General features: G+C 45.9%; 1 protein-coding gene across 4 annotated transcripts in view; it reads right to left on the reverse strand.

The window, feature by feature from the left end:
- BAIAP2 (BAR/IMD domain containing adaptor protein 2) overlaps window positions 1-13,972 on the reverse strand; it is a 134,900-nt gene that overhangs the window by 13,452 nt on the left and 107,476 nt on the right. Inside the window, exons 10-14 of one of the 4 annotated variants that reach the window (XR_014165329.1) lie at window positions 12,690-12,891; window positions 10,463-10,531; window positions 8,814-8,964; window positions 4,608-4,642; window positions 501-554 (exon numbers count right to left, since the gene is read on the reverse strand). Coding sequence is in view for 2 of the 4 variants with exons in the window: in XM_081899735.1 (XP_081755861.1) it covers window positions 2,429-2,486; window positions 4,608-4,642; window positions 8,814-8,964; window positions 10,463-10,531; window positions 12,690-12,891 (515 nt within the window). In the remaining 2 variants the exon portion in view is untranslated. Of the gene's footprint in view, window positions 1-500; window positions 555-1,869; window positions 3,674-4,607; window positions 4,643-8,813; window positions 8,965-10,462; window positions 10,532-12,689; window positions 12,892-13,972 lie in introns of those variants that run through there. The other 3 variants (XM_081899735.1, XM_081899736.1, XR_014165328.1) reach the window with 3 other exon arrangements.

The raw sequence follows: 13,972 nt of genomic DNA on the forward strand, positions 1-13,972 counted from the left end.
TCCTAATAATAAGCTAGAAACCAGATAGAGACCCCAGAGCTGCCCAGATTTAGATGCACCCAATGAAATATTCAACCCTAGGAGTGATGTAGCAGAAAAGAAAAGGGTAGGGAGCATTGAGCATGGAGGTTTGAGGTAGGCATTATGCTAGGAGTTGTGCGGATGTAGGAGTGGATTACAGAAAGGGAAGCACTGCTCCAAAGGTCAGAGGAGGAAAGGGAATCCAGCTTCCGTCAGCCAGAAAAAGGCAAAGAAACTTCAACCAGTGGACCGAGTGGCAAGCGAGTGAGTCAAGCTCTGAACTGACTGATCATCGGTGGAGAACGGAATTCACCAATAGTGCTGTTTAGCAGCGGTAATTTTTTCCATCCCTCCATCCCCATATTCTGGTTCCACCCTTCACCAGCATTTAAAAAAAGTCTGTCCAGAGCGCTCTTAGGAATGAGGTGGGAGCAAAGGGAAAGGAGTTGGCATGTGGGGGGAAAAAATGATGAACTTACAACTATACACAGTCAGTGGACACCTCTCAAAACCTGGCCACTTCAACATCTGAGCTGTAATGGAAAAATGGAAAAATAGAGAGGCTGTTTGTACTTTGCACACATGCACACTCCATAAACAATTGGGGAGGAATCAGTTATTCAGAGCAGGAGCTGATGATGCCCCTTCGACACGCAACATTCAGGTGGGAGGGGTTTCCTCTGAGCAAGCTGCATTTGTTACTGCACTATACAACTTATGGCTAATGAATGGCAATTAAAAGGATTAACTGTAGGGAAGAGAAATTGAGGCCCTGGTCCTTTCTAGACTGGTCAGAGGCTAAAATGAAATGACAACTCCTTGGAATATAGGCTTAAACGTCATCCTCCAAAACCATCCCACACTCTATTTCCTCTTCTATAAAATTCGCAGAATAGTCGCCCTTTACTTGGGTCTTCATAACTTTCAAGACTCGTGAAGCGTTTGGGAAAGGAGTGACAAATCACAACAAAGATCACATGGTGATAATTGTACAGAGCCTCTTCATGCTGAAACCTTCAGGCAGCCAAGCAACTGTGTGATAATTTCGATCGTCACATGGATATAACATGGCCGTGGGAAGAAAAGCAACTGCTTGCTCCAGCTTTATCTCATACAGTCACAGGAAGAGGCTGAGCTTACTGCACCCTCAAGTATCCTCACAATTCTGTATGGTAGTGACCAGCTGTTAGTGAAGCTAGGCTACTTGCTCACTAGAGTAAAGTAGTTGCTATGCAGGGATACAATAACAAGCTGCTGTGATGAAAACAACCAACTGCAGGGACAAAAACTGGTTAAGCAAACAAACCAACCAACCAACCAACCCTGACAATTCAGTTGAACAGGTTATTCCATATGATGCTGGATAAACCCCCTATTAGTCAGGGTTTAAGCTCTCTCGTGATAAATCCCTGACAAATATCCTGTTTAATATTCTGCCAGCTGACCCGTGTGGTTTGTTGGAAAGAATTTTCTGCTGGATTTAGGAGATCAGTGTTAAAAGCTCAGGTTCAGGGCAGATGCCCCACTTGCCCCTTTGAGCAAGTTGCTCTCTCGGCCTCAGCATTCCATCTGTAATACTGGAATGATTACGGTTTGATCCTTAGGACTGTTGAAAAGGTTACTGGGAAAACAGCTATTAAAAGCACTCCATGCATTCAAGAGATCGCAGTTGGACAAGGATGAAGCAGGAAAGAGGACAAAAGATTGATGAAGGCAGGATGGGATCTTTCAGCATCCTAGAGGTGTAGAAAATACCTGCAACACACACTGTTGACTGCAGGGCTTGTTCGTGACAAAGGCAATTAAAAAAAACAAAAACCTGAAGAAAATCACCCAAGCCCAACTCGATGAAGGAAATCAAACTTTTATTCAAACATCTCGGTACAGGGCACATTTCTCTTCGACTATTTGTCATCATCATTATTATTTATTACTCTTTGCTTTTATTTTATTTTTTTAAAAAAACAACACAGAACTTTTCCCCCATCACTTTTACAATCCTTAACACAAGTTTTGTGTATTATTATTATTTTTTTGCTTTGTTGTTTTCTACATCGATTCTTTTACTACAGAATACCCTGGATGTAAAAAGTCTTTTTGAGCAAAGTTATGACAACAATGGAAGGAGGTTCTTATTACATATGCCCCAAGTCTATTATAGAAAACAAATAAAACTTTTACTATGTGTGTAGAGATAGATCTTTTATATATATACATATAGTCAAGATAATATTGCCAGCAGCCTCCAATACAGATAAAATATTTTGCTCTGAGTTTCATTTTGTCTGTCTTATTTATTTATTTTTAATCACATTGGGGTCATAGGAATACAGCTTTACACTGCAGACTTTGCAACAGGAACTGAAAGTGTTGAAAGTCTTTAACAGGGGGGCCATGTTCACAGAGTTCAGTGATTGAAGAAGCAATACCAGTAGCCATTAACTCCAATCCTACCCGGTTTGCCTCTGAAGTTAATCAAGAATACACAAAGAAGATTGACAGTGTTTTAGGAAATGAAGCAATTGAACTTTGCCCGAAATCACCAAAAGTTCAAAGCCCCGCCCCGCCCCCAAAACACACGTGGTTCTTTCCATCCACCCCCTCCCCTCTGCGCAAAAGGGGGATGCGGGGAGGACCACCCCTTCACTTTCATAAAGAAAAAGTCTTTGGACTGATTTGGAAAGCTGCATAAATGGACAAAATATTCCTTCCCCCCCACACCCTGAAATCCCAACTTGGCTCCACTACCCCAGAGTGCTAACCATGAGGTAACAATACCTTCCTACAAAAAATATATATATATTATATGTATATATAAAACAAACCCCTTTTAAAAAGGAATACTGGGTTGGTGCTCAGTTCAGTTGGTTGGATCAGGTTAACAGTCCAATCCTCACTGAGAAACCAGCCTCTGCTCCAGCCAGCCTCCCTATAAACCTCTCTGTGCACATCCCCCTTTTTTTTGACAGAAAAAAACTGGCATCATGGTAAAGTTCAAATAAAGATATCTGAAATAACAGTACGTACACCATAGGCCATGCATATTTGTTCCTGGATATATCTTATCTATAACTATCCATCTAGATAGATAGATAGATATAGATATTTCTCTTTTTTTATTTCTTTTTTAAGGAAAAAAAATATCCATGTATTTTGCTATTAATGTGCAGCTCACATTAAAGCCTTTGAAAAGGGGTTGTGGACTATCTTTATATATATATTTAAAAAACCATTTACAAAGTACAAAGAGAGAGAATGAGAAAGAGAGAGACGCAGGATTTCCATCGAGTTAAATGTAAACTGCATTGAGGCGGCGGCAGCTGCTGCTGCTGCGAAATCTAACAATTCCCGTTTTAATATTTTCTACTCGGAAGGGTGTTTTTGCTTTTGCAAGTGGCAGGAAGTGTGGAGAAGGTTGCAGCACCGTGGGTTCCTTAACGATCACAAGAGTTAGAAATCCAGGGTGAGGGAGAAGAGAGACTTTCTTAAAAAAAAAAAAAGAGGGTGGTTGGGAGGAAATTGTGCAGAAGGAAAAGAAAAGAAAAGAAAAAGAAAGAAAGAGAAGAGAAGCGGAAAACTCTTCCAAGCAGCAGCTGCCTTTTCTAGTCAAGGTTCCTTCTCTCACACTGTTGATACCAAAGTGCCACTGCCGCTGTGGAATAGAAAGAAAAAGGACAGGATACTGCCAAACCGCACTTGCACCACGAAAGGAAAAAGCATCCGATGGACAAGAACCAAAGCAGCAACACATCTCAAGTGCCATGCAGTATCCCCTTTGGCCTAGAAGCTTGCGGGGGGTCGGGGGGAAGAGACTACTAAAAGGCGAAAGATACTATTAGGCTGCCCCACTGCGCTTTTGAGATTTGCTGCAGGCTCAACACACATCTCTACCCTGCTGCCCGCTGCCATGTGCTTAACAACTAAAAAAAATATGGAGAATTTGAAAGCTTGCTCACTATTCTGTGACATTTTGATTGGACCTAATAAAAAGTATTGTTTTACCGTGGGTTTTGAAGTCTCTGCTCCCTATAATAAATAGCTTTTTTGAAAGCTTTCTGCTATAAGTGAATTCTTTTTACATGCCTGATATTTCACAGTCCAGAAAGCTATTACCAGTGCTGTCCTGTCCCCCAAGACCTTCCGTCCTCTCATGTACAGTACTTGGCTGCTCCCTACCAACTAAGACTGAGAAAAACCACAGTTTAACTCTGGTTTGCAAGGAATGCTTGGAATTCATGAAGAGAGGGAAAAGCAGGGCAGGCAGCAATTGAGCTCACTGCTGCTTCAACAAACCATAGTTGTCTAGATGGGAGACCACCTGGTATCCATGCACATGCTGGGTTCCAGGCAGAAGAAGGGATAAAATAAATGTAAATACATCAAAACCTAAACTCCTTGTATCCTGCACTTAAAGGCAGGTGGCTGTTAAGCCCTGGAAATTGCCGTTTTCAGAGTGCACCAAATGTTTGGGGAAGTGATTGTATGCAATCCAGGGATACTGCTGTCTCGTGTGTGTGTGTGTGTGTGTGTGTGTGTGTGTGTGTGTGTGTGTGTGTATGATGGGTTCAAAAGTCCAAGCCTCTTACCTGCTTGAGGGTCTTGCTCCATAGTCATCCAGTCCCTGTGGATGAGAACAAAAAGAAAGCAAGGGTGTCATTCAGCAGAAGAAACCACATTTGCCAAAATACAGCAATGGAAGAAAAATAAAAGCAACACTGACAATCAATGGTTTTCTGGCGCAGAGTCAAAGTGTTTGGGTCTCAAGAAGGATTTAGCTACCAAAGCCATAGAGTGAATGGTAAGAAGTTACATCCCTTTCACCAGAATATGACTTTGGGCAGCAAAAGCTGTAGAAGGAGAAGGATAAAAACTGAGCTCTGACATTTCAGCTTTGACTTGGGACAGAAAAAGGTCTCTAACGTTTAGTTGCAGTGCAGGCTGCTGCTGCTGAGCTGTTGCAAAAACACCCTGTGGAAAAAGCAGGTTGGTGGCATTGCAATGTCTGGTGGAAGCAAGCACAGGACTCTGCAGAGTCTCATCTCTTTTGAGGATTGTCTTCAAAAGAAAATGCCAAAGCGATGGCTTCCAAGCATCAGCGAGATGGATGAAACAGAAGCAGCAGCACACAGAGAAATGCAGGCTGCCTCTTTCATCCTCATGCTCCAATGGGTATATATAAAGAAAACGACGGACACTTATTTTTCCTGCTCGAATGGGTCCCAGGAGAAGTCAAATAACAAGCCTGGATGTGATGCATTTCAAAGTCCCATCAACATTTAAGGGGGAAATTGTGGGCTTGGGGAGCTCCAGCAGGCATGCATGTGCCTTACATTTTGAACACACAGCCCTGCTCAAACCCTTTGGGCTATGCTTGCTGCATCGAAGCCAAATGCAGCAAGCCAAGGAGGACTATGGATGTTCCCTGGAAAACTCCAGTCACTTCCTCCTTCTCCTTGCTTAAAAATACCACTTATTATTCTGGACAAAAATATCAAGGTTTCCCACCAGGCAGCAATTTCCAGCTGCTCAGGGCTGACGGTCTGTAGCATAAATGCTGGGGCAACACTCAATCAAGTTTAAACTCCATGTTTAGCTCTTAACCCAAGCCAAGTCTCACTAAGGGTCGTTAGCCATAGAACCTATTGGCAGGAATAACTAACAAAGCTTCATCTATCTGCAATGGGGCCGGGGTTGTGGGAAGGGAGGCTTCCAAGTCAAAGCCTCAGAACCAGTCATTTAAGAAACCAAACTATTTTCCTGTTCCGTACAAATAACAAAACTACCATTATTTTGTAATTTAATCTTATCACAGTTATGCTCAGTTAAAAATTGCAGTTTTGTCGGTTCCACTGCCCTAGCTTCTTCTGTAACCAAAATACTGCTGTTTTGTCCCAGCTATAAATATCTTTAGACAGCAATAATAGTCCCCGATTATCTGCCTTTGATTTAATATTTGTATCCTGCTTTACTAACAACAAAGTTGATGTCAGAGCTGCCTCCAGGTCCCAGCTCACAGAGGACCAACGCTAGCCGGTTGTAATGTACAAAAGTCTTTATTGAAGTTCAGTTTCCATTTACAAGCCGCAGCGTGCAGCTCTACGTCTAGAACCTAGACCGGCGAAGCTCCGTCTGAGTCTCCGCCCCCTGTACACCAGTTTAAGACTCTAGCCTTACTCCACCTCTTCCGTTGTTCTTTCCTCCTCTGGGTCCTTCTGCCCCCCGGGGTCTCCTCCTTTCTGGACTCTTCTGACGCTGACCCCCCTGACTCTTGTCCCTCCTTCCGGCGGGCTTTAGGACCTGGCTCCCTATCCGGGCTACCTGCTGTGCCGCTCGCCTGTACATTTGAACTTGGTGCGCGCGCCCAGCCTCCTACCTTCCTCTCGACCGTTTCCGCGCTCTCCGATGGAGGCGTGGTCAATCCTGACTCATCTCCTCTCGCTGGTGGTGAGCAGCCTGATCCCGATACCTGGGACTCCTCCCCCCACTGCGCTCTGGTGGGGAAGCTGGTCCTGATTTCCAACTGCTGCTCTCTGAGTCCCCTCTGGCCCCTTCTTCCTGGGGTGGCCCCCTAGGCACCCCCCTTGCTCTGGCCATGGGCGCCCCCTTCTGTGAATCTTCCGATTCGCTGGAGAGACTCAGGGAATTCCTCGGACCACTGTCATCGCTTACGCTCCCCTCGGATTCCTCCCCCTCGCTCTCCATTTCCTTCCTCTCCTGTGCCTCTGCTCCTGAGCCCCTGACAGTTGAGCTCAAAGCAGCTCAGAACAATAGGACACCTTTTGCAAAATACTGGCTTCAGCAGCAAACGTTTTCCAGCTAGTGAGCCTCCTTTTGCTTTTCAGTCACCTTGGTTGATTTTATCTGCATCTTTCCATCCATCCCCTCAACCTTTTTACTTAACAACTAGTCTTATTTGGTTGAGTCGAGTCTGCCAGGCTCACTTGTGCCAGGGGGAACGGATGAAGTTGTTGGGATTCACAAAGTTTGGCAATCAAGCTGTTTCTGAAGGGCACTACAATGGCAACCGCTGTGGCTCAAGAAGAGTCAAGAAGACTAGACTCAACCAAACAGCAGCACAGCTGCTCAACTAGTCAATTGGAGGACACCATGTTAGCTACCTGTTCTCTATGATTTAAAAACCTGAAAGGAGGGGAAATAAGCTTTGACAGGTGAGCAACCCATTTCTAGCAGTAGACACTCATAGAACGGCCACATGTTACCAGTTGGGTATTTGCGTTGCTGTTTTACTGCCACTCTTTGTGCCTCACCCATCAATAATTTCCCAATGGGTTCATTTATTCTCCATAGTTTCTGTTCGTGCTTCTCCTTCTGATTCATTTTGCTTCCCCCAAAATGCATTCTTTTGGAAGAATGCGGATGGGAAGGAGAGAGGGGGCAGGATTACCCAAGTTGGGTAAGCCACAAAGATGCAACAGGCAGAAAACAGGCCCCAGAAACCCCAATGGGAACATTGCGTTCTTGGGACTTACGGCTGTTGACCTAGGATAAGGCTGGTAGGAGGCAGGTAGCAGTTGGCAGAGGCCATTGGAATATTCATTAATTGCACAACCGTAGGGCATAACGTACTCCTACAAATAATGAACATAAGCACCTGTTGGCAAGTTAAGCCTCACCTGCTCGTAAAAAGACCTAGGTTAGAAAACAGACACTTGGAGAATGTTCACTTCAGCAGTGCCTCAACCAGGACGCCTTTTAGCAAAACGACCTCCCATCCACCCAAGGCGCAGACGCAGCTCTGTGCTTTGGGCCCAGCTCTGCTGCTGCTGCTTGGCTACAGAAAACAAGGGCAACTTCATTTTCTGCAGGTGCGGCACATGCAAGAAACTAGAGTCTGCCATAAAGAGAGGCTAGGGTCAGCTGCTGCATCGAGAGAGAGAGTGCCTTGACTGCCTCCCAGCATTCTACTCTGGAGAAGTCTCCAAATACTTTATAGGCAACAGGAAACGTGGGGGTGGGGAGAAACCCAACTGAATATATCCCGAAAGGTTGGGGGAAGGGCTTGGATATCTTGTTGCATACAGCCCAGTGAACATTCCACAAAATGCAAATAATTCACACCCCCAGTAAAATCCATCCACAATTACTCCTCTGTCCCCACTGGGAGGAATAAACCTAAACAGATATTGCTAGTGCTGCTCAGTTAAAACCAGCCTGGCATATAGCTGCTTTCAGCTTTATTGCCTAGGTGAGGCAGGTTAGTTTTCCCAACCACAGACCCACACATCTTGCAGGTTCTCTCTCAGTTTTGGAACCCTCTCGTGCATGGAACTTCTAGCCAGCCAGTGGAACGGGTGTGGGGAGCCTTTGGGCCCTCCAGATGTTGCTGGACTCCAGCTCCCAGCAGTCACAGCAGAGCCATGAACAATGGGAGTTGTAGTCCGCCAACATCTGCATCCCGGGTCTAGACAGAAGCTGCAAGCTCTTTGCTCAGAGCTGTGAAGTAGAAAAGCAACTTTTAACACTCACAGCCTAATCTCAGTTAGGCCGCTCCCACCATCCAAGACCTCTGCTCCCTCTACCTAGGGATGATGGGAGTTGTAGTCCAAGAACAGTTGGAGACCCACATTTGGGGAAACCCTGCTCTAGATGTAACAATAAACTTTCTTTGAAAAAAAGAAAAGCAGCAGTTTGACACCAGGAAAATAAAATGCAGCTGCCGCTGCCAAAAGCAGAACTTTCATGCTCTGAAAATTCAAATTTGCTGCAGGCAGTTAAGGCAGGTTTCATCCACCAACAGACAGCGCCTCTCCCCTCCCAGTAAGGTTCCTCACCTGGGCAAAAGCAGGCACTGCCACGCTGTACGGCCTCTGTTTGAAGGTGTTGACATTCTGTGACTGGAAAGCTCGGGAAGACATGCTGTAATCTGGAGGGGGAATGTCATCTTTGTCCAGCAGGTTCCCTGTGCTACTGCTTTTCCCTTGGCTGAAGAAATAGATAAAATCTGCTTAGCAAACGTAAGAAAATTGGCTTTCTATGTTTTTATCACTTCTCATTTTTATATGTAAGCCGGCTTGAGTCCTGTCAGAGGAAAAGGCAGGATATAAATAAATTGATGGCAATGATTACGACGACAACATTTCCTTACTTCACAGAATTTTTGCTAGGAGTACTTTCCCAGCACTTAAGCCACCAACTCGCTCTCTTCATGACCGTCTTACTTGAGGATGGCCAGAGAAGCCAATTACTAACACATCTAACTGCCATTAAGTCCGCTGCCTGAGGAAATGAGTTATTTTGTGCTCCTGGCCTGTCACCAGCTATGATCCTGGATTTGATTTGGGGTGAGGGGAGAAGAGGACTTCAAGGGAGGGCAAGGCAGCCACAACTGAAATTGGCAAGGGAGGGAGATAAATCCATCAAGTCACCTCCTGGAAATTTTCCAACTGTCTTGAGGGAAGAATTGTGTGACAGGAGCCACCTTGTCCCTCTTGGCCTGGATATTGTTCCCTGCTCTGCTCCCAAATATGACTTGCGGGGGGGGGGGGAGGGAGAGAGAGCAAAAGCTGCTTCCAGGGAGGGACTGCTCTTTATCAAGGGCAAGACAGTGAGAACTGCCACTGTCATTTGATTAGGATATAGGCCTCTCTCTCTCTGGCTTCTAAACCACCAGAAATTGCATAGACAGAACAGTGTGAGTGCACTAAAGGAATCGTGCTTGAGCTTGTTTTAAACCCTCCTCCCTGCCATTCATTTTCCCTCTTGTGTCGTGCGTTTCGAGACTGCAAAACCAGGAGCAGGGACCAGCTTCGTATTGACTTCTGTAAGCCTCTCTGTGAGGTTTTTTTTAAAACCAAAGGGTGGGGTATAGAAACATCTTAAATAAACCAAATAAGTAAATCATCTGAATGCTTTCACTGAAATGACCCCTTCCTCACTTTCAACTGAGGAATCAATGCTGACTTACAAGCCCAGCAAATCTCTCTCGCTCTCTCTCTAGATGCTATAGCATCTACTTATGCAATTTTTTCTTCATTCTTTCAAGGAATCGTTTCCCCCACACCCAGGCCTGGGTTCTTTCCATTTTAGTCATCTGTGCCCATTGTGTTTATCACTAGCAAAACATTGCGATAGGAGTCGTTCCATCAAAAGTATATTTGCTTTGGGCTGTTCCTACTCTCTCTGTGTTCCTACTCTCTCTCTCTCTCTCTCTCTCTCTCTCTGTGTGTGTGTGTGTGTGAGAGAGAGAGGGGGGGGAGGGCAGACAGACACCAAATATTTTGGCAGCAAAGCCTGCCATACTGGTTTGACAAACTTGAGGCAGCTATGGCTGGTTAATGACAAAAGAGGAGCCAGAAAGAGGGCAATGCAAGACAGGTACTGATTCTGGCTCAGCAAGGGCGGGGCTGATCTCTGTAAATACAAACGTCATTCAAATGCCACATGTTTCTGTGGAAGCCAGCAGACAACACAACCTTCTTACCTCATGTGCAACCTTTCGCTCCCATCACTGTCCAGCACACGTGTGTAGGAGAAAGGAAACCAGCCTCTCCTATGGTACAGATTAACAGAAGGACGAGTTAAAAGTTATTTCTCTCTCTTACACTGGGGGGGGACCCCACTGAAAACTGCTACAATCACAGCACTGGGAAGCCTACCCCCCTCAGTCGAATTTGCCCAGGTTCAAGGCTCTTGTACATTTTGTATGAGTCTCAAATTCCAAACCATGTTTTCCGAACCAAGTAATTTTGGACACTTTCTTGTGGCATGTTCTGTATTTTTGATAGGTGAGTGGTTTTTGACTCGGGGGGCAGGATACAGGTCCCCAGTCATGAGTACAACACCAAATGAAAAAGGAGCAGCAATAGCTGTCCCTCCTCAGCTGATCAACATCCAACACCCACCACTGACAAGTGGCCCCTGAAGGGTTGTCAAATGGTAAATGTGGCCCTTCAACCAATAAATGTTATCCATCCCTGCTGTAGAGGCTCACCAGCCAAACTGCCCCTTTTGCCAGTATCACCTCTCACAGTGTGGTCATCCATTTGGGCTAAATTATTAACTCAAGTTCATGTCAGCGAACTCTCCTTTGACCTTAAAGGCTTCAAGGCCCAGTTCTGCTTATCAGGCCAGCAATTTACTTGGGCAATTGCCATTTGAAGCAGGCCACCTGAATCCTGCGCTTAGAGATTCAGTTCTTCCCAGACCCCTGGAAAGTATGGTAATTGCTGGGAGAAATACTGGAGAACGCTGTAGCTCCAGATTTAGGACCTTTTAAGACTCAAGATCCTGGTTATGTGAGAGCTCACAAACACTCTGGGATTGTGGAGGAGCTTACCTACCTACACAACCGTTGCCAAGCAACAAGCTCTCCTCTACTCCTTAGCAAACACATTGTGCAAAAAAGCGAGCCCTGCTGTAGCAGTCTAACCCAGCAACAGCTTTTGTTCCATGTTATGCCACAGACACTCTAGGAGTGAAAAGGCCTGCAATTTCTGCCATTCCTTTTAACTTCCCTTTGGCATGCTTAACATCGGTTAAGACTTCTTCCTTCCCCAGTGTGGGAGCTTCAAAGCAGAGGGCAGAGCTGTTCATTATGCGCTCCGCACGTTGGCACACCAAACTCCAACCACAGTGCAACACACAAGATAAAAAGTGTAAAGGATATTTTCCAAAATGGTCATAGGCATCATTTACTGCCAGGAGTGGCGAACTTGCATGCCTCATCCAGCCCCCTGGCCCAGTTTGGTTTCCTCGGGGGGTTTAAAGAACACCAGATAATCAGATCAGAGCACCAAGCAATTTTCACTGTCATCATGGTGCTAGGCTTCAACTTCTCTGCCCAGTTTAGCGCCATTAAGATGCAGGCCTCCCCCTGCTCATCAGAAGACTGATCTGATTATCTGTTTCCCTATTACAGTCATACCTCGTTTTGCGGCTGGGATCCATTCCAGAGCCCTGGCCGCTAGCCAAAAAGGATGCAGGGCAGGTTTGTGCTTCTGCATATGTGCGAGCGGCAAACCCGGAAGTAACCCGTTCCGGTACTTCCGGGTTTGCTGCCGACGTTCGCCGGAATGGACACTAGTCAAGGTGGACGTTCACGGAGGTATTACTGTAGTTATTATTCCTAATGCCCCTTCACCACTAGAGGGCTGCAACACAGAGGGGGCAATAGGGAATAAACCTCCCATTCTTTGCTCCGGCACTATAGTATACCAGAGAAGGGGTGACACTCCACTCCATGCATGGGGAATGGACCACTTTTGGGCACACCCACTGCTGTCCTGTGGCTCTCAAGAGAGTTGGGACCAAAAAACCCTTACCGACCCCGATTTACTGGAAAGTCAAGATGTGTTTCGAAGAAGGAGAGTGTGAAGAAGAGCCCCATGCACAAAATACACTGTTTTTCCCAATAAATACTGGCTTGCACAGTTTCGGAATGTTTTGTGCTTGGCCTTCTGGCCCTACCTTCTTATACAGATGTAAGATACTGGACCAACAACACAGACGCCATCATCCCAGCTTTGATCTGGGCTATGCTATGCGTGTGATTGTTCAGAAGCCGAGACACCTGAGTGCAAGAGAGGCAAGGCAGAAGTACTGCCTCCAGGTACTCGGAAAAAGAAGATGCCCCATGAACACTTTTAAGAGGGACCCCCCCCCCCCCACACACACACATATTCTCAAGACTCAGAAGCAACCACACTCACAATTTTGTCTTCTCGCTCTCTCCGTAGTGCCACCCGTCTCTGGCCTCAGGCACTAGCAACGTAATGAGGTCCCCTTCCTTGAAGCTCAGCAGGGTGGTGTTATCCCCGGCAGCATGAGAGAAGATGGCTCGTACTCTTGTCCGGCCGTTCTTTTCCAGCCCTGCTGCCATGGAGCTGGAACGGGGCAGAGTCTTGTTTTCAGCTGGCGTGGGAAAAGAAAAGGATTAACGAAGCTGGCTCGCAGGACTGGAACTCTCATCCTGGAATATCAGAACTGGCTCTCGCCAGTTTCATAAGCTGGTCTACACTGAGCAGTGGCTGGTGTGGCAAGGGGCATTTACTTGACCACCCATTGCCAGCTTTGCTGTGGCTTACAAGAGAGGGAAGGGTGAGGCAGTGGGGCGGTCAGTGTGTTGCAAGGCCACTGGGGGGAGCACTGGATTGGCTTCACCAACGCATTTGCACCCTGCTGACCTTGCTATTGCCTCTCCCCTCCCACTTCTGTCCTGGTAAGCCACAGAGGCTTTGGTGACTGGAGGTCAGGTAAGCGCCACCCCTCCTAGTGGACCCTCAATGTGAAGAAAACTCAAGGCTTGACAATGTCGCCCGTTCTTTTTACTTTAAAATGCCAGGTGCCATCTCAACGCAAAAGGTTAACAAAGAAGAGCTTTTACATTGTTTTCTGTGCTGGTTTGGAGGAATTGTTTCTGTTGAAGAATAAAATTCTTCTAACAAACAAGTTTTGTTTTTTAATGAAAAATAAGGATAGATGGTGTCAGTAAATGCAGTACCTCTGTTAAGAGCGAGTTTCCAAGGAATGAGCTAACAACAAAAGAGCGAGGCCGTGATCTATGGGAGACATATTGTGAACAAGCCCTCCTAAAAGGAACAGTGTTGAATGGTTTGCTTCCCAAGCCACCAGTACCACCTAACTAACATATTACTCATACATACTCATAAAATCTCTTACTTCACTGTTGGCAACACAAGTACAGTAATGCAGGTGTCAAAGAAAACCCCCCCGTGTTTTAACCTGCATGCCTCATAATTGTTCCACATGGCCTTGAGCAAATTCTTAATATCGGCCACTTAATGGACCACTCTCCCATAAGAGTCCTTATTTTGCAGGCTTTGGGGTCAAGGTAACTTTCCCAACACCCCACTATTATTTTTGTTTTTGCTGTGCAAAACAAAGCTTCCTATTGCACCCAACGTTTCATTCATCACCCTAAACCTTTCCCTCCTGCTTGTGAATGGCAGCAAAGGAGCGGGGAGAGGAGGGG

The sequence above is a fragment of the Podarcis melisellensis genome (genome assembly GCF_964234715.1).
Source record: "Podarcis melisellensis genome assembly, chromosome: 2".
NCBI lineage: Eukaryota > Metazoa > Chordata > Lepidosauria > Squamata > Lacertidae > Podarcis > Podarcis melisellensis.